Source organism: Taudactylus pleione, unplaced genomic scaffold (genome assembly GCF_031769625.1).
Source record: "Taudactylus pleione unplaced genomic scaffold, aTauple2 ptg000262l, whole genome shotgun sequence".
NCBI classification, from domain to species: domain Eukaryota; kingdom Metazoa; phylum Chordata; class Amphibia; order Anura; family Myobatrachidae; genus Taudactylus; species Taudactylus pleione.
Window position 1 is genome coordinate 5,061,154 of NW_028284664.1, and position 21,523 is coordinate 5,082,676.

The 21,523-nt window shown below is 45.4% G+C and overlaps 1 protein-coding gene across 1 annotated transcript in view; it reads right to left on the reverse strand.

Annotated features, from left to right (window-relative positions):
- Window positions 1-910: 910 nt before the first annotated feature.
- LNP1 (leukemia NUP98 fusion partner 1) overlaps window positions 911-21,523 on the reverse strand; it is a 94,570-nt gene continuing 73,957 nt past the window's right edge. The window contains exons 4-5 of the mRNA XM_088481085.1: window positions 15,978-16,070; window positions 911-1,076 (exon numbers count right to left, since the gene is read on the reverse strand). Coding sequence (XP_088337211.1) covers window positions 969-1,076; window positions 15,978-16,070 — 201 coding nt within the window. The 3' untranslated portion in view covers window positions 911-968. The remainder of the gene's footprint in view (window positions 1,077-15,977; window positions 16,071-21,523) is intronic.

Sequence of the window (21,523 nt, forward strand, 5' to 3'; positions counted from 1 at the left end):
CTAGTGCATCAGAATTGTTTTCGCGGCACCCCTAGGTCAAAAGTTTGTTATTGAGAAATTCAGAAAAAAATGTAGTGAAGTAGTAAAGTGAAGTAAATTGTGCTTACCTGTCATCCTTAGGTTCAGTTATGCGGTGGTGGACAGGTTTCTGCTTCTGCTTGTCCACATATTTGTATTACATTGGCCATAAATAATTTGATTTGGTGCTGGACCACCAACCTGAGGCATCCGTGCAAGTGTCCCGAGGCACCCTAGGGTGCCGCAGCGCACAGTTTGTGAACCACTGCCTTAGGGTCTTGTTAAACTAAACCAATAGGTGGCGTCAGTGATTAAGGGCCTCATTTACTAATGAGTTTTATCACCAAAATGAGTGATAAATGTCACTGCGTATGATAAATGGTGCTCCAACCAATCAGCTCCCAACTGTCAACTGTTAGAAAAATTATAGTTGGGAGCTGATTGGCTGGGGCATCATTTATCATACACAGTGAAATTTATCACTCGTTTTGGTGATAAAACCCGTTAGTAAATGGGGGCCTAAGTTATGTATAGATGTGTGATAATGATAACTGGATTGGGGGTGATTCAGCTAGATCTGTACTTTCTGTAGGTGATAGATGAGTGTAATATTGAGTGCTGAGACCCTGGATAACCCTTTCAGTAATATCCAAATCATGGCCATGGTGAGTGTCCTTTTGTAACAAAGATAAAAAAAACACACACAGATATTTAGCAAATAAGTGACTTTATTTACAGGGCAGCTGTATAATAAAACCTAGATCTGAAATGTAAAATCTAGAACATAATGTACCACAAAGTGTTATTATTTGACTGTAAAAATAAGATTCTATAATACAAAAAAATTTGTGTACTGTACAGCAGCCTGGTTACAAAAGCGGTTTCAGGCATGTTTGTGTCCTTGCACATGAAGATAAGTGATTTATACTTGTCTGTATAATCTTCCTTGTTCACGGAACTTTCATCCGAGCAGAGGATAAGAAAAAGGACTTGGATGTAATGACCTGGACTCGGCACGTGGGACACGTCTGCTTCTTGCATAGCCATTTCCCGATGCACTGTAGAGGGAAACAAAAGAATTAAGTCATAAAAAACTTTGAATCATTTATTGCAGTCTCCAAATATGTTTTGTTCCATTGTAAACTGCACCATAATAAAGGAAGATAATAAAAATATTTTTTTTCTATTTAGTTGACTTCTAAGTAATTGCCTTTTAAAGTGCACTCAGTTTAGAAATAAATATTGCTTTTATATGAAATTAAACTTTTTTGAAATACAGCATTATGGAGGTCTATTGGAGGAAATATACTCTGCATATGTGGAGGCCACAAAAAGGACCAAACAGTAATCACAGCTTTCTGAGTGGGAGGGGCCAATAGGAAGAGCCTCAGGGCCTGATTCAGAGCCGGGCGCAATTTGCGGACGGTCGTTCAGGAAAAGGGGGTGGCTATTCAAATGAACCGTTCGCTCTTTGCGGTCTGTTCACGCCTCTATGTCTGAACGAGCGAACAAAACTTGCGGTCGTTTTTTGAAAAAATACGCCCCCTGCCCGCTCGCATCCTACGTCATGTCCGCTATTTATTAGATTAATCGAGTACATCGACCAGCGTATGAACTGCTCGCTATTCTTGTGGTTGGTTTTTCCTACCGCAATCTTGTGAGCAGTTCTGACTATAAAATAACCCAATGACGTGGTCAATGACGCTGCTGTTTTAATTATGCACACCCATAAAACGCCCGTTTTGACCTTTAACCACGCCTGCGTTCGGATCTCCACTCCCCGTTTTCAAGCACCTTCCCCTGTTACCACCCACATACGCCTCATTCTGTCATTCAAATTATCAGGCATTCGCTATTTTGCGAGCACATGAATTTCGACCGCACTGACTGGTTCGCGCATGTGTATAACGATCCGTACTCATGCGCAGTTGGGCAAACATCGCTCGGAGCGAACGAGCGGCCGCTTACGAGCGGCTCTGAATCAGGCCCTCTGTGAGATTTGTGTTATTTTGACACTGCCTCATTCTAAGGATGACCATCAGTGAGGTGTCCATCAATGGTCGCATCGGTGATTACCATCAATGGCACAAAAACCATCTATGATGATTTTTGCATTGATTTTTTCGAGGGTTTGCATCCCTCGATGACCACAGCTGCTGGGGACATGGCAGGCCGCTGACCAATCAAAAATAGGGGCGGGCGTAGTGGCTGCTTGGAGCAGGGCTAAGCTCCATCCCGTTAAGAAAAATAAAAAATAACCATCAGTTCTCACTCGTCCATCGATGGCGAAGAACCATTGGCTCTATTGTATAGCTTATTAAATAATGTTTACAAGCAGTGGTAGATTCTACCTATGGGCTGCGGGACTGCGAGTCCCCAGTGCTCCGCTCCTGGGGACCACACTGGCTCCGGAAACCCCCCACTCACCGGTGTTAGTGCAGTCATCCTTTGTAGGGTAGGCACAGCAGGGAGCAGGAGACAGTCAGTCCCCCTGTGTAGACCTGCCCTGTATGTGTTGTCAGTGTAGTGGCTTTCTATTGGAAGCCCTACCTGCTAATCTCACACAAGGCTGGCAGTCTCAGGGGAAGAAACTCCTCCCCCTGTGGGACTGCCAGTTCGGGATGTGATAGCACAGTAAACAGGAAGCCCGCACTGTGCTGATCGCTGGCTGTAATGTGCTGCTAGGGTAGGGGTGTGCAATGAGCAGCCCATCAGCTGTTGTAGAAGTACACATTCCAACATGCCCTGTCACAGTTTTGCTATTTGGCCATACTAAACCTGTTGCAATGCATGCTAAGATTTGTAGTTCAACAACAGCTGGGGGGCCGCTTATTGCCCACCCCTGTTCTAGGTGCTGCGCACTTTGCTGCCTTAGAAGCTGTAATACTCCACCTGCGCATGCGTGTTTCTTTTTTTTTTTTTAAATTCCCATCTACTTCTTCCCTGAGCCCGGCTGCTGCGCATACACAATACCAGGGACTCTGGAGTCGAGGTTAGCGCCATTCAAAAACATTTCAAAACACCTATCACTGTGTGGCTGGTGGCCCCAGACATTTACCATACCGACACTACTAAACTAAACTCCCACTTTAACCACTGCCTATATACAGTATGTCAATTCATGGTTTATCTGAGAAGCTGTCTGCAATGATCACTGCAGCTTTTGAGTTTTAAAAAGATTCATTACATTGGTTTACTTAAACAAATACTTGATGCAAAATTCCTTACCTTACATTAGTCTATGTTTAGTCTATGTGGCATTACGTACTGTGTATGAATATGGGATGCAGAGGAGACATGCTGAGGAGTGCCTTGAAAGAGCATGAGTAGCGAAACAAGCATCAGTGGGCCTGATTCACTAGAAATCACAACTGTGTTTACGCAGGCAATCGGCCGATTGTTACCTTCTGCACATGCATATGTACTGCAGTGAGCATGCGCGAACCAGCCACTGCGGGGTGAGTGTATGTCATACATACCTACCCTCCCGGTTTTCACGGGGGGCTCCCAGTTTTTTCAGGTAACCCCCCGCACCCCCGGAAGGGTAGGCATTTCTCCCGTATTCTGCCCACTTCCTAGTGAAGTGGGCAGAATGAGGAGAATACCCGCGGTGATCGCGGGGCTCCGTGAAGGGGGCGGGGCTTAAGATGTGATCCTGCATGAATCACAGCATTTGGACCCGCCCCCTATGTAAATTTTACCCAATCGAGGCAGTTTTGCTGCGAGGGGGCGGGGCTTAATGACGCAAATCGTTAGGCCACGCCCCCATTGGCTCCCTGCTGCTTCTCTTACCCGGGCTTCTCCCGGAAAGAGATTTTTAAAGGTAGGTAAGTATGGTGTATGTGTGTGGGTTAATGAGCCCTGGCATGGTTAGTGTGTGTATGTTAATGATTGCTGAAAAGGTTAGTATGTGAGGGGGTTAATGAGTGCTTGCAGTTTGTGTGTTGGCGGGTTAATGGGTGCTGACATGTATTGAGGCACAGATGTGTGGCATACATATGTATTGGGGCATGGATGTGTTGCATAATATATTGGCGACACAGCTGTATGGCATATAAAGAATTTGGGGCACATGTGTGGTATATGTATTGGGAGCATTGTGTGGCATATGTATTTTGGGCACAAATATGTGTCAGATTATGTAGTGGGGCACAAATGTGTGGCATATTATTTGTTGGGGGCACAAATGTGTGCCATAATATGTATTGGAGGTATTGATGTGTAGCAACATTATGGGGATACAGCTGTGTGGCATATAACGAATTTGAGGCACATATGTGTGGCATATTATGAATTGGGGCAGTGTTATGAGGCACATTATTATTTTACATTTATGCAGTGTGTCATATTAGTTGGGACATTTCTATATAGTATATTATACATTTGTGAAACTGCTGTGCGGAATAATATAAATTGAGGTCACTAATGTGTAGCATATTATGAATTTGAGGGAGCAGAGGTGGTGGACAAAATGTTGCCTTTGGCGCCCAGAAACCTTGCACCGGCCCTGCATATATGGACTACACGGTCTAATGTCTAAACTCGTTTTTGAATGCGCAATAAGACAGGGTTGCTGACATTTGGCTCCCTCCTTCCGGGAGGGAGCTGTCAGGCAACCACATGGGGGGCTTGTCGCTGCAGAAAGGGGGCGTGGCCTGGGGTATAATGCATCATTGGGGGTGGGGCATAGGGTGTGACAGCGTGATCGCGTCATCGTGGCCTCGCCCCCTGGCTCACAATGCCGAGATTAATGGCATTGTGAGGCAGGGGGCGGGGCTATGATGACGCGATTCAGCCAGAATCGAGGGACCGCCCACCCTCTGCCGGGGTTTATACAGGGTGGCCGGGAGCGGCACTCGATTTTCGGGAGGTTCCCGGCCGAATCGGGAGCGTAGGCAAGTATGTAATAAGGGAAGTACCCAAATACACCCTTATCCTCCTTACTAGAGACAACAGCATACAGATGATTGACTACTAATATTACGTGCCAGGATCAGTAAATCAGACCCTATCACATTTGGGCCTATATCCATATTAGTATCTGCCAGTTGCAGTACAACAGATCAATGACTGATCAGTACAATATCTGGTATAAGGTCTCAATGTAGATTTATGCAAAATCTGAGATCAAGGGGAGTAACCTGAAATTATCACACGCCGTTTATTTAACTAAAGTGAATACGGGGCACTAATCATCCTAATGTCACTAAAAGGATATACTAACCATTCGAATGGCATTCAGTCAGTATTCCGACTACTGGGATTCCGGCTGTCAGAATGCCAACGTCAGAGACCCGACACTAGTCAGAGTACCGGCACCGGCATTCTGACCCCCGGGATCCCGAAGGTAAGTACTGGGGTTAGGGGGTGTTAGGTGTTAGGCACTAGGGGGAGGGTTAGGGTTAGTCACTACACTAGGGGGAGGGTTAGGGTTAGGCACTAAGGGTTTAGGGTGCGGGGAGGAGGAGGTTAGGTTCAGGCATCAGGGAAGGAGAGTTAGGGTAGGGATAGGAGGTGGGTTAGGATACCTACCAACAAAGTGTAGATATTCTAATCCTCCGGTGATGCCGGCGTCGGGATTCTGACCGCCGGGATCCCGAAGGCTGGCATCCCGTATGTATTCCATTCGAATAACAGTACCTCTCACATTAACAGGGGCTCTTGTTGAGCCCGTGTCCCTACGTGAGCTTCAGTTAGGAGTATATCCAGCTGGAACAGGGGCCTTAAACTCGAGTCATCATAAGAGCCAAACAAGGACAAGTATATTTGGATGAGGGCCGCATCACTCTTAGGGCGGGATGTACTAAGCTCTGGAAAGTAATAAATTGAAGAGTGATAAATTACCAACCAATCAGCTTTTAACTGTCATTTTTCAAACAACCTGTAACATGGCAGTTAGGAGCTGATTGGCTGGCAGTTTATCACTCTCCAATTTAGCACTTTATAGAGCTTAGCACATCTCCCCTTTACTGTTTTAAATGTTTATATAATTTTGTCACAGGGCCTGATTCAGATTAGTACATAAACTAGAGAGTTGCGCCGATCCCCATGTTTTGGTTTTGGATCTGGATTAACTTTCGTGGTTTTGGTTCTGTGTTTTAGTTTTGGATCTGTATATTTAATTTTTTTATTTTTTTTAAATTATAAATTGAGCTAAAATCACATAATTTGATCCTGTTTTTGTCCCTACAGTGTTATTAACCATAATAATAATAATTTCCAGGCATTTCCAGTTAATTTTCACCACCTCACAGCTCACAATATTGTTTTCACTACTTTTCACCAATAAAGGCCAAAGGCTGCAGCGAACTGGCTAAAGTAAGCGACAGAGCAGCGACACAAACGCACAGCAGTTTAAAAAAAATACAGGACATCTATGAAACATAGCCACACAGCAGTGACAGACAGGATGACAGTTTAATCAACCATAAAAATGTCAGTCGGTAATGCCCCAAATAGTGCAAAATGCTAGGAAAGTGGTGCAAGAAGCAATTGTCTTTGGGCCCTCCCAACCACTCTTATGTTGGATATAAAAAGGACTTGCACAGTCACCAAACCAAGCACTTTAGCGACTAGGAGTAACAGTTTTGTGGCTGAAGTCTTTGGTTTGTTTGAGCCTCCACAAAACAATTTTTTGACATGACAATGGTTTTCTTTTAATCATGAGCAAGAACTGCTGCCACTGGGGGCTGATTTACACAAATAACATCCTTATAATCAACATCCTTATTAGCATCAGATAGGACACAAATATCCTCCTCTTCCTGCTTTTGCACTGCCTCCACACTATCATCCTTAATTCCTATTATTTCACCATCTAATACTAGCACAGTCATCTGTTATGCCAGGGGTGTGACTCTTGAGGGTATTAGTCCCGCAACAACCTTGAGGGCTGGCATGTCTTGGCTAGATGTGGCCGTGAAGCAGCCTTGAGGGCTGGTATGCCTTGGCTAGCTGTGGCCTGTGGGCTGTAGGACAAGATGCGGCCTTTGGGCCATGCAGCAGCCTTGAGGGCTGGTATGACTTGGCTAGATGTGGCAGATGATGGACTAGTGCCACAGGAGAGACACAGACGTTGGTACGCTGGATTACATACTTTGGACGCTGTAGTGCGGCCTGTGCCGCCGGGTTGACACAAGCAGCTGACGCTGGAGTGCGGCCTGTGCCGCCAAATTGACACAAGCAGCGTATGCAGGACTGTGTACTCTTGGACACCGTAGTGCAGCCTGTGCCATCGGGTTGACACAAGCAGCTGACACTGGAGTGCAGCTTGTGCCGCCGAGTTGACACAAGCAGCGTATGCTGGAGTGTGGCCAGTGCCGCCAGGTTGACACAAGCAGCGTATGCTGGAGTGTGGCCAGTGCCGCCAGGTTGACACAAGCAGCGTACGCAGGACTGTGCACTCTTGAACACAGAGTGCTGTCCATACCGTCTAGATGATACAAACGGCAGGTATATGGTATGCGAACTGTGCCGCCTGGATGACACAAATGGCAGAATAACAATCTAGACAGGAGAACTGAAGCTTGACTGAATCACAGGAGACAATGCCAGAACTGGAAACATGAAAACTCTATCACCGGCATCAGAGCAGTCTTCGCACTAGCAGCAAATAGCCACAGAAACCAATTCAGATTAGGCCAGGGATGATGAACAGCTGGTAGGAGGAGTTCAGCGAATGATCACCCAGTGTTTGCCTCATCCTGTGTTCGCAATGCGGTGGCTTGTGACACCATCATGGAGTTAGTGATCCGCTGTACAACTGGGTGACAGCTGTCATACTTTCTTCCTCTATCAAAGAATTATTTAACAGCCAATTGTTTTTTTAAACTACTAGCAGTAGCCTTCTTGATACCTTTCTGGGATGAATATCCACCTCCAGCAGCAGCAGCAGGCCTAACACTCAAGGATTCTTCTAAAGAATTCTGGATAGGGGAGAAGTCACTTAGCCTTACCCTGGATGCAGAACTACCTCCAATCATTAGTGAGGATATTGATGATGAAGGTGTTGGCTGTGGAGATTACAGGTGCTGGGATCTAGCTGAAGGGAGCTAACTGATGCTGGACTGTCTGTTGTTATTTTTTTTTTTTTTAGGCCTTGAAAAAAACCTTTTGTTAGTGAAACGTACGTCGGCGCTTGCAGCTCTGCTTCTTATCTATGTCCTATGTTGTGACCTAATTGATAAGATTATTCATTATATTTTGCACTGAACAGTTGAATAAGAGATTGAAAGCTTAATGAGTGGGGTTGATAGCATGAACTACTACAATTTCCCACTGGGTATACCATGAATTTGGCAGCAACAATCTGAGCACGCAATTGACACTAATTAGCTCAGTGTCAGTGCAATACCTATATGTATTTAACAAAACTCTTAATAAACTCTGCAGTCCTATAGGGGGTGCTATAACAATTGCACTATACAAATACAGCTTGAGCATCCAATAGGGGTTGCTATAATAGAAATACCTGTTTGTACAATCTACTATACAGCATGACATTTATCAGCTGCATCTAATATACAGCTCATGAATAAATTATGCACTTTATATATTTCTTCTGTATACTATGAATTTAATAACCTGAACATATAGTAGAAATATATTAATCAATTTAACAGTTGCCTTTATTTAAACCAGGGATGGGGAGCCTCAGGCCCGGGGGCCGCATAAGGCCCCTGGAATCATTTGGTCTGGTCCTCTGAGCTTTTTTTCTGCTAGCCTCATCTGGCTAGCAGGGTGCCTAGAATGGCACCCTGCAGCCAGAATCTATGCAGCAATGCTGCCTGGAGCATCCTTAGGAAGCTTCAGTCGGTCACACCGCTGACCTTACAGCTCCCCTGAGCTTCCTCAGGATGCTCTGGGCATTGCTGTACTCACCGGTGATTGTGGCCCTGCCCCTGCGTGACATCACACGGAGGAGTTGTGGCCTGCACCGGCCCCGCAAATAATATTTCTATAAATCAAAATGGCCCTCAGCAGAAAAATGGTTCCCCATCCCTGATTTAAACACACAACTTTTTAGTTAACTTTGCAGTCCTATAGGGGACGCTATAATATACATATCGAATCAGTATATCCCACACATCCCTACAGGGGGTGCTATAATAGGAACATGTGTTGGATATATAAAAATCATTGCACGGCATGATATCCATTAACTGTGCCCACTATACAGTTGGTGTAGGAACCTGGTAGTCCTATAGGGGCACCGTTAATATAATCCCTAACAACATAATTTACACATCCCTATAGAGGGTATTGCAGTGAAAACTATTCTGGTAATGAACTATATATGTAAACTCATACAGCCCATATAATTATATGGTTGATTATATTCTATCCCAATAGGAGGCATAGCGTTCTGTAATTGGAAATTGAACACATGTTCCCATGTGACAAAAGTCTACGATAGATATTTTTTTCCCCTACAGAGGGCGCTGTGAGAACTATGTTATAAGTCAACCAGAACTATCTCCATAATACACAGTCTACAATGTAATTCCAGATTATATCCAATAGATGGCACTGTGATACTGAAGACTGAATTAATATACAAATATATCATCAGAGACCGTACTGATATACTGAGTTTAATCTTAAGAATTGCATCAGATTAGTGTGCCATTAAGAGACAAGTAGGCTGTAGTAATACTATTTCTTTTTATTTATTAATCAACGAATAGTGCATAAATATTGAAGATATAAAAATCCAATACATATGATTGATTTATTATAAGTACAACACATAAAGGACACGGAGACAAGTGTATTGTTAACAATTTAATACCAATAACGATTTTATGATACATGCCTGTTTCACATTTATTACTTTTAATGGAATATTTCACTAATAAGGCAAAGTGAATTTTAAATATTTATATAATAAAAGTAAAATGTTATTTCTTTTCTCATATGTGCGCCAACAAAGAGAGAATACTTTACTTTTCTTTTCTTTTGTATATCTCTTCCTATTGTCTTTGGCAGCACACCCATAGAGTAATTATCTATTAATACAAACTGTACAATTGGGGCCATCGTATAAACTAACACTTTCCATGAACTCGCTGCAAATGATGTAACAGGGAGGAGATTCATAGATGGTTAAGGTCCCTACCTCTACTTACTGTGGCTTTACAAACACTACAGTTGGCTTGACAATTGTTGCCAGGATTTGGGTAAAAATAATTCCACACATAAGAGGTGGATTTTTTTGTCTTATACCCGGGCATGATAATGGCATTTTTCTTATCACGGGCAAGAACTGTTTTCATTGGTGCCTGACTTACACAAACAACATCCTCATCATCAATATCCTCATTAGCACCGGCGTCAGCTACACAAATATCTCCCTCATCCTGTTGCACTTCCACAGTAGCATCTTCTATTTCTATGTCAGGCTTGTCAGCATGTTGACTTGTGCTGCTCATATTCACATTTTCAGATAGTGTAGAAATGGTGGAAGGAGGCTCCTTTTTGAGTGCAGTGTTGGAAAGGTCAGGCTTACACATTGCACTTGTGGACACACTTAGACTCTACTCAGGGATTTGTGACAATTCTGAATCTGAGTGCACAGTTGTTTCCTCTGCCTTAGTGGTTTTAATTTTTTTCACACCTCTTCTAGGGGTCTATTCATGATGTTAATTATCGGGGTCCATTCATAACATAACATCCTAATTTAATGCGAGTGCTGGAGCAATTCATCATTTCTCTGGTGCGGAGACAGCTGATCTGAAAATCAGCTGTCTCCCTGAATTTTTTTACTGCTCCTTTCGGAGCAGTGATGCTAGCACGCTGCATGACCTACAGGTCACGCATTTGCACAAGAGCCCCATTGTCAGAGGGAAGGAGCCGGACAGGGGCGGAGGGATCCGAAAAGGATCCCTATTTGCAACCCAGACCTCCTTCCCATAGGGAAGGAATGGGTTATGATACACAAGTGGGAGCAAATGCCATCTGAAGATGGCGAATGCTCCCGCATTCAAGCTCCGAAAATATTATATTTTCGGAGCTTGATGAATTCTGTCTCTATACTAGTGTATGGGGACAGCAGGCTATTCCGCCAGAGGAAGGTAAGCAGGAGATATCTGTGATATCTCCTGCTTTACCTTCTTGATGAAGTCCCGCACACTTACTTTTTACAATTGCAGGTGAAAATGTTCATATTTACCTGCTTTTGTACAAATGAAGTGATGATGAATAGGCCCCTTAGAGTGATAAGGACATACATGCCTCACTGACAGTTGCAGAAACACCACTCATAAATAAAGGCCAAGGTCTTAGCCTTTCCTTGCCACTTCGTATGGTGAATGGCATATTGATAATTTTATAATCTTCTGCAGCAAACTTTCCCTTTATTAGAGGTGTTTTTATCTTTACCACTGTAAAATATTCATTGTTTGTTTTTAGAAGCCCTGACCTAAGCCTTCTATGCCCTTGGGCATCAGCTTTACTAGATGATGTTGAAGGACTAGTATCATCACAACTGGCGACAGCCGCTGCAAACTATACTTGGTTGCTGCTCCAGCTGTTCTATTGATTGATTGTCGTGATCCATATTGATGCACTGCACAAATATTATGGCAGTGGTCCATGCCTGGACCCACTGACCGTTAGACAAGGTTGTGGGTCCCGGCTTCCTGTGTTGAATATTTTTATTTTACTTAGTGTCAGTGATAGTGACACTGACCAGTAGTGACAACCACAATGGCACAAATACAGCCTTTTTTTTCAGACAGTGTGCCCACTGCCGTGAACACACCAGGTTCCCTTATTCCACTCCACAATGACACAGTGCCCCTGCCTGCCCTATACAGACTTTAAGGGACCTTCTCCACATGGACAGTGCCCTGCCTATACAGACTTGAAGGGACATTGACTGTGCACTACAGTAGCTGCTGCTAGCTAACTAACCCTGCCTACCCTGCCTACTCTGTTGGATCTCACTCATGAAAACCTGGTACCCGAAAGCAGGGAGGGATTTTTATATGCGAGCCAAAATTCAAGCCAAAACTCGAGAGATCTGACAATGGGAGCATGACGTTTTGCCTCGTTTTGGGATCCGAGTTAGGCGGGAAAACTTGAGCCGGAGTCGGATCCCCTATGTTAGGGTGTGTCCGGTTCTCAGAGAGCCAGTCCCGCTCATCTCTAACATAAACATGATGGTTTATGTACTAATCCGATTGTTTGGGCTCTGCACTTGCACAGGACCTATTCTGTGTATGTGCAGAATGAGTCCTCTGATCTTGCTTACAGATATCCCAATTTAGGGGGCAAAGTAGCGGCGTGCCTGGGAGCGTTCCCAGAAACGGGCCCGTCACCCCCTGTTTTCCGGACTACCGAGGCCAGGGTCTGCCTCGGTGAGTGCAGATTTCCCAGGCTTGCAAGTTGCCAGCCTAAGTAAGCTGAAGCTTACTCAGTCTGGCTGGTGCTGCCGCCATCAGTGGTCGCAATAGTTTTCCGGTGCAGCATCTGGATCGCAATTGCTGCCAGAAGGTATCTGCTTCCTATAGACGCCTCCTGCAGCATTTATATATTTGCAGGATGGTATTCCACTGCTGCTTCCATGTGGCTATGCAATACCATCCTCATCTGAATTGTGCCCTCATTCTCTATCCTTTACTCACCCTTGTATATATTTTTAGTCATTTTGCCACATTATCTGTCCTCCAGCCCAACTTATATAGTTGTTTTAATGGTTTAGTGCCACTTTCCCCCTATTGCTTCTTTTTATTTTGCCCCCTTCCCCCACATTCCCTACATTCTCCCTTATTTGGCTTCTGAACCTGCTGTAGTTTTATCTTACTTCTTCTTTTCATTCTCTGTTCCTCTTCTTCCCCTCACTGTCCCCATATGGACATCACAAGTTTTTCATAGGAAAAGGAGCCTTGCCATGGTAGCAGGAAGATAGGCATTTTGGGAAACTGATTCAGAGGTGACGTAGCTGCAGCCGTAGTTGCTATAAATTGCGTAGTCCCAGCGGCGGTAATATACAGATGCGAGTTTCACCCATCCCCTGTGCACTGGACTGTGCAAGCCCTGAGATGCCCAGTTTCAATGCCCGTGCACTGTGTAACTTCGCCGGGGCTTCAGAACACTCCATCATTGGCGCAACATCGCGTCCACCCACGACACTTGCGCCAGCCTATGGCTGGTGCAGTGTCTCCTTCTGAACTCTGACTAAATATGGTCTCTGTGGCTACGGCTCTTCCGTTTGGGAACGCAGCCATGTTCACTGAGATGCCCGGGACATCCCCATAGCACGTCCATGAGACAGCCTTCTTTTGTGTTCACTTCAGGCCACCGCCTATGGTGTTGCCTCACCGGTTCTAATGCTAGCGCCCCCGTATGCAACAGCAGACTCAGCGTACACTCAGGGGCACACATGCGCCATAGGTGGTTTACAAGACTTTCTGAGCTTGCGCAGTAGCAAATAATCACTCAACTGCACAAAGAACGGTATTGCCTCCACCTTTGAATAAGGCCCAGCGAGACGCAATAGGCACCCATCTCTATAATCACAGCACCCCTATTGTGTACCTGGGTAAAATCATGCTGAGCTGTAGAGAGATTTAGAGTGTGCGGACAGAGGGTCTGATTCAGCAAGGGACGCAGTTGCTAATACGCATGCAATAAATTTGCACTGCGCATGCGTATGCATCGCAGTGTGCGTGACAAACCAGACGTCGCAATTGGGACTGCGATTGCAGAGGCTACGCAGATCCATGGCAGAGTGATTGAAATGAAGTGCCTTCTGTGGGTGGTGACGCAGGCGTGCCAGTGCATTTCAATGCCTTTGCATGAGCGTGCATAAATTAGCCACTGCGATACCAGACGCAGCCTGAGGACTCATAGCGTGCACTGACGTAAGCAGTTCCTGAGTAAGGTCTGACCTGCCTTAACTGTGCGTATGGGTCCGATGTTACTTGATGTTTAGCTATGTTGTTTAGCGATTGTTTAGCTATGGTGTTCAGGGCCTGATTCAGAGCCGGTCGTAAGCGGCCGCTCGTTCGTTCGGAGCGATGTTCGCACATCTGCGCATGCATATGGGTTTTAGTACGCATGCGCGAACCAGTCAGTGCGGTCGAAAATCGTGTGCTCGCAATATAGCGAATGCCTGCTAATTTGAGTGACAGGATGAGGCGTTTGTGGGTGGTAACAGGGGAAGGTGCTTGAAAACGGGGAGTGGAGATCCGAACGCAGGCGTGCCAAACAGTCAAAACGGGTGTTTAATGGGAGTGCATAATTAACAAAGCAGCGTCATTGACCACGTCACTTGGGTGTCTTTTAGCCAGAACTGCTCGCATGATTGCTGTAGGAAAAACCAACCACAAGAATAGCGAGCAGTTCATTCGCCTTTCGATGTACTCGATTAATCTAATAAATAGCGGAGATGACGTATGATGCGGGCGGCAAAGGGGCGTCTTTACAAAATAGCGAGCGCATGTTTCAGACGCTCGCTCAGACATAGAGGCGTCAACAGACCGCAAAGAGCGAGCGCTCAATTTAAATAGCCAGCCCTTTTTTCACCACTGATATTAGCAACTGTGTTGCGTGCGTATAAGAAGAATAGCGATCCATGCTGAATCAGGCCTAGATTTAGCATTGAAGAGGGAAGGTGGAGGGCGGAGCGCTAAATCTCATTTTGGAAATAAAGCTGCCCAGTATTTTTATGTTACTTGCAAATGTAGATAGTAATTTTCCCTGCATGCAAAAGAAATAAAATTTCCCCCACTTGCATTGCAATACGGTTTGTCTAAGTGCAAATTTGCACCCTTTCGCTTTACCTAATTCTAGGTCTATATAAGGCATTTGTGCCTTGTAAAATAGCTTTTCCAAGGATCTGTGGGGCCGATTCAGATGCGCTCGCTAGATGCGTATGCAAATTCTGCAGGGCAGATGATTGCACGGCAAGGCATTAGCACGCCCACTATGTCTTGGCGTGCAATCGCTCTGTGCATGCAGACGCCCACCAGCCTGTGTTAAGATGCGCACGTCATCTCCAGGAAATGTATGCAACCATCGGAAACATCGAGTACCATCAGCTGCATACGCACCGCTTGTGGTTCACCATACCCTACCGCAAGCACTTCGAGCGGTTCATTGTAAAATATAGCCAAGTGACGTTTACTATGACACTGCCTCTTAATTATGCACGCCTCTGAAACGGCTTAAGACGCTCAGGCACGCCTGCGTTCGCACCTCCACTCCCCCATTTCTAGAGGCCAGCCTCTGTCACCACCCACAAACGGCTTCTCCTGTCACGCATTCAGCCAGACTGTCTATGCGCAGCGAGCGTACGCTTCCCGATCGCTCGCACAGGTTCGAGCACGCGCACTGCGATGCGTACACATGAGCAGAATGCAAACAATCGGCTGGTTGTGTGCGAATGCATCCTAGCGAGCGGGTCTGAATCAGGTCCTGTATACCATGTACTGCAGGAGTGGCATATAATAGGTGCACCCAGAATAGACCCCACTGTGAGCTAAGCAGCACCTTCCCACTATGCCAGCTAGAAACGGCCATGTGGTATGTGCTATGGTAAGATTAAATGCAATTCACAGGGGGACATTTATGAAAGTGATGCACAGTAAAATGGGCTTTTGCCTATAGAGTCTTACTTTTTGTAATGCATTTTAGAACATTAGCATGCATCTAGTTGGTTTCTATGTGCAACACCACCATTCTTCTTAGCTCTAGTTTTGATTGTGTTACCTGTGGCCACATTATAATTATTATTTTATTTATGAGATGGTAACCTACCGCTACCATTTAGGTATTTGGAACTTTTACTAAAACCAGACTGTAAAGATTTTTAGGAAATTACAACAAAGCTGCATGATTATATTTTGTTAATTATCACAATATAAGAGAGGTACGTCTGCTGGTCCTACAGTTGCTCATTAATAATAATAGCAGACTCTGGCTCATAGTGTATAATGATGAACCCTTCACTTTACCTCTTTATGGAATCTGTGCATACAGAGCAATTCCCAAACACTGCCAGTGCGGAGGTCGTCATGGCAAATGACACATGGGTCCTCATCTTCATCCTTCAAAGGGACAGAAATCATTATCATTATAATTACCATTCACATGCTAATTCTGCTGAACAAGGTCAGGAACAAATGAAACATAAATAGATGACAGAGAATGGCCTGAGGTGATGATGAGGTTGATTTTGCTTTGGATGAGAGCCCAGTTCTAAATTTCTGTTGTTTAATAGCAGAGTAATCTGTGACAACAATCTGGCCCCATAACCTATTGGTGGAGTGTAGAATTAACACGATGCTGGATCTGAGCACCGAGCTTATGACCTGTCAGCGGGATGTGAAGTACAGGTGGAGGTGCTGGGTACAGTAGTACTCCAGACAGATTGGAATGCCAGGATACAATATACTTGGCCAAGGTACATGTGGTGTTGAAGTACAGTGATTAAATGCATAAAGTGGCACAGTGTGGCAAGCGGTCCCACAATTATGGCATGTTGAGATTTCTGCATCATTGATGGCATAATGGCTACAGTAATAGCAGTTGGCAGCCATATGGACAGTGATCATATGGAGATCCAGTATCAGTGTCAGCTCACTCTCGCCTTGAGGTTGATTGGTTGTGTCTGTTGCTGTTATATGAATTGTTTTCATTTGTTGTATAACACTACAGAATCTGTTCACACTATGGGCCATATCCAATTAGCCCTGAACACTGTTCGGGCGCTAATTGATCCCCGCGATCGGCAAAAAACGGGATTTATTGCAGATATTTTTTTTCTCCCTATCCTATTAATTCGGGCAAAATAATAGGATAGTTCGCCATTAACACATAGGAGCCGTGATAAGCTCGCGGCCCTATGTGTTCTCTCCTTTTTTTGGGCAAAAAAATGGCACTTATCGTGGATTATTTTTCAGGAAATATCAGGTCCCCGAAACCCCCCCCCCCGATAAGTGCTGTCTTCAGGCCGACTACGGGGCTAATTGGACAGCCTCAAGCGAGCTCCGGGCGAGCTAATTAGCCGCTGTAATTTACTGCGGCTAATTGGATATGGCCCTATATATATATATATATATATATATATATATATATATATCACTGTTGTTATTGATATGTGTATATATATATATCTATATCTATATACAGCGGGTGAAATAAGTATTGAACATGAACACATCAACATTTTACTCAGTAAATATATTTGTAATGGGGCTCAGTAAATATATTTGTAATGGGGCTATTGTAATGATATTTTCACCAAATGTCAGCAACAACCCATGCAATCCACACATGCAAAGAAATCAAACTAACAATATTGGATCAGAACCTCTATGTACCCCTGCCTGTACCTTCTAAAATCCTTCAGTCACACCATAAAGACTTAGACATAGAACCTGTGGTTCCAAAGCATAAGTGATATTCAGGTAAAAGTTCAGACAGTTACACGCAATTGATCAAGACACAATTTAGGCGCAAAAGTAAATCATACAGACCACAAGTACAGTATACGTATGCAGGCGCTTCTGGACCCAGAGATAGGCTTCAGCAAGAGACCCCTCGTCATTCAGCATTCAGCACAAAGACTCCCAAATAGTGTCCGTGCACCCATACTTATACCCCCCCAGTATAAACAAGACAAAAGGTATGTCTGTTGCTGATGTCATTGGTTCTCAGAGGTGAAGCATCTGTTACAGTGCATCTAACAGGCTGGTTTAAACTAGGGGTGAGCGGGTTCGGATTTCTGAAATCCGAACCCCCCCGAGCCCCCCCGATCCGAGTCCGATCCGAGTCAGGCTCGACTTTTCCCGCCTGACTCGGATCTGAAATCGAGGCAAAACGTCATCATCCCGCCTTCCGAGTCTCGCGGGTTTTGGATCCTATATAAGGTACCCGCGTCGGCGCCATTTTCTCACTCGGCTGTGGACAGTGAAGAGGGAGGGTGGGAGTTAGGGCTGTGTAGTGTAGTGTAGTGTAGTGCTGCTGTTGTCCACTACTTCAAAGTCCATAGGGGCTGGCTGTGTTGTGCTGTGCTGCTGTTGTTAATAGGGGCTGTGTCCACTACTTCAAAGTCCATAGGGGCTGGCTGGACTGTGTTGTGCAGTCAGTTCTCCATAGGGGCTGTGTCCACTCCAAAGTCCTGTGCAGTGTCCCAGTCCTAAAGGAGAGCTGTAGTGTTGTCCAGGGGGTGCTCTGTCCATCAGGGGCGCTCCCCCCAAGTGCTAAAAAAATAATATATTTTCTGTGTTTGTGAATTGTGTGCGCAGTAGCCGCACGTGCATCAACAAAGTAGTGCCAAGCGTGCGCCTGTGTCATAAGTAAAGGGCCGGCTGGCTTGACCGTTAAAGGGTGCTGTAACCCCCGAAAGTACACTCCAGTCCAAACCAAAAAAAAATTATTTTCTGTGTTTGTGAATTGTGTGCGCAGTAGCCGCACGTGCATCAACAAAGTAGTGCCAAGCGTGCGCCTGTGTCATAAGTAAAGGGCCGGCTGGCTTGACCGTTAAGGGTGCTGTAACCCCCGAAAGTACACTCCAGTCCAAACCAAAAAAAAAATTATTTTCTGTGTTTGTGAATTGTGTGCGCAGTAGCCGCACGTGCATCAACAAAGTAGTGCCAAGCGTGCGCCTGTGTCATAAGTAAAGGGCCGGCTGGCTTGACCGTTAAGGGTGCTGTAACCCCCGAAAGTACACTCCAGTCCAAACCAAAAAAAAAATTATTTTCTGTGTTTGTGAATTGTGTGCGCAGTAGCCGCACGTGCATCAACAAAGTAGTGCCAAGCGTGCGCCTGTGTCATAAGTAAAGGGCCGGCTGGCTTGACCGTTAAGGGTGCTGTAACCCCCAAAAGTACACTCCAGTCCAAACCAAAAAAAAAATTATTTTCTGTGTTTGTGAATTGTGTGCGCAGTAGCCGCACGTGCATCAACAAAGTAGTGCCAAGCGTGCACCTGTGTCATAAGTAAAGGGCCGGCTGGCTTGACCGTTAAGGGTGCTGTAACCCCCGAAAGTACACTCCAGTCCAAACCAAAAAAAAAATTATTTTCTGTGTTTGTGAATTGTGTGCGCAGTAGCCGCACATGCATCAACAAAGTAGAGCCAAGCGTGCGCCTGTGTCATAAGTAAAGGGCCGGATGGCTTGACCGTTAAAGGGTGCTGTAACCCCCGAAAGTACACTCCAGTCCAAACCCCCAAAAAATTATTTTCTGTGTTTGTGAATTGTGTGCGCAGTAGCCGCACGTGCATCAACAAAGTAGTGCCAAGCGTGCGCCTGTGTCATAAGTAAAGGGCTGGCTGGCTTGACCGTTAAGGGTACTGTAACCCCCGAAAGTACACTCCAGTCCAAACCAAAAAAAAATTATTTTCTGTGTTTGTGAATTGTGTGCGCAGTAGCCGCACGTGCATCAACAAAGTAGTGCCAAGAGTGCGCCTGTGTCATAAGTAAAGGGCCGGCTGGCTTGACCGTTAAAGGGTGCTGTAACCCCCGAAAGTACACTCCAGTCCAAACCAAAAAAAAATTATTTTCTGTGTTTGTGAATTGTGTGCGCAGTAGCCGCACGTGCATCAACAAAGTAGTGCCAAGCGTGCGCCTGTGTCATAAGTAAAGGGCCGGCTGGCTTGACCGTTAAGGGTGCTGTAACCCCCGAAAGTACACTCCAGTCCAAACCAAAAAAAAATTATTTTCTGTGTTTGTGAATTGTGTGCGCAGTAGCCGCACGTGCATCAACAAAGTAGTGCCAAGCGTGCGCCTGTGTCATAAGTAAAGGGCCGGCTGGCTTGACCGTTAAGGGTGCTGTAACCCCCGAAAGTACACTCCAGTCCAAACCAAAAAAAAAATTATTTTCTGTGTTTGTGAATTGTGTGCGCAGTAGCCGCACGTGCATCAACAAAGTAGTGCCAAGCGTGCGCCTGTGTCATAAGTAAAGGGCCGGCTGGCTTGACCGTTAAGGGTGCTGTAACCCCCGAAAGTACACTCCAGTCCAAACCAAAAAAAAAATTATTTTCTGTGTTTGTGAATTGTGTGCGCAGTAGCCGCACGTGCATCAACAAAGTAGTGCCAAGCGTGCACCTGTGTCATAAGTAAAGGGCCGGCTGGCTTGACCGTTAAGGGTGCTGTAACCCCCGAAAGTACACTCCAGTCCAAACCAAAAAAAAAATTATTTTCTGTGTTTGTGAATTGTGTGCGCAGTAGCCGCACGTGCATCAACAAAGTAGAGCCAAGCGTGCGCCTGTGTCATAAGTAAAGGGCCGGATGGCTTGACCGTTAAAGGGTGCTGTAACCCCCGAAAGTACACTCCAGTCCAAACCAAAAAAAAATTATTTTCTGTGTTTGTGAATTGTGTGCGCAGTAGCCGCACGTGCATCAACAAAGTAGTGCCAAGCGTGCGCCTGTGTCATAAGTAAAGGGCCGGCTGGCTTGACCGTTAAGGGTGCTGTAACCCCCGAAAGTACACTCCAGTCCAAACCAAAAAAAAATTATTTTCTGTGTTTGTGAATTGTGTGCGCAGTAGCCGCACGTGCATCAACAAAGTAGTGCCAAGAGTGCGCCTGTGTCATAAGTAAAGGGCCGGCTGGCTTGACCGTTAAAGGGTGCTGTAACCCACAAAGTACACTCCAGTCCAAACCAAAAAAAAAATTATTTTCTGTGTTTGTGAATTGTGTGCGCAGTAGCCGCACGTGCATCAACAAAGTAGTGCCAAGCGTGCGCCTGTGTCATAAGTAAAGGGCCGGCTGGCTTGACCGTTAAAGGGTGCTGTAACCCCCAAAGTACACTCCAGTCCAAACAAAAAAAAATATTATTTTCTGTGTTTGTGAATTGTGTGCGCAGTAGCCGCACGTGCATCAACAAAGTAGTGCCAAGCGTGCGCCTGTGTCATAAGTAAAGGGCCGGCTGGCTTGACCGTTAAAGGGTGCTGTAACCCCCAAAGTACACTCCAGTCCAAACCAAAAAAAATATTATTTTCTGTGTTTGTGAATTGTGTGCGCAGTAGCCGCACGTGCATCAACAAAGTAGTGCCAAGCGTGCACCTGTGTCATAAGTAAAGGGCCGGCTGGCTTGACCGTTAAAGGGTGCTGTAACCCCCAAAGTACACTCCAGTCCAAACCAAAAAAAATATTATTTTCTGTGTTTGTGAATTGTGTGCGCAGTAGCCGCACGTGCATCAACAAAGTAGTGCCAAGCGTGTGCCTGTGTCATAAGTAAAGGGCCGGCTGGCTTGACCGTTAAAGGGTGCTGTAACCCCCAAAGTACACTCCAGTCCAAACCAAAAAAAATATTATTTTCTGTGTTTGTGAATTGTGTGCGCAGTAGCCGCACGTGCATCAACAAAGTAGTGCCAAGCGTGCGCCTGTGTCATAAGTAAAGGGCCGGCTGGCTTGACCGTTAAAGGGTGCTGTAACCCCCGAAAGTACACTCCAGTCCAAACCAAAAAAATATTATTTTCTGTGTTTGTGAATTGTGTGCGCAGTAGCTGCACGTGCATCAACAAAGTAGTGCCAAGCGTGCACCTGTGTCATAAGTA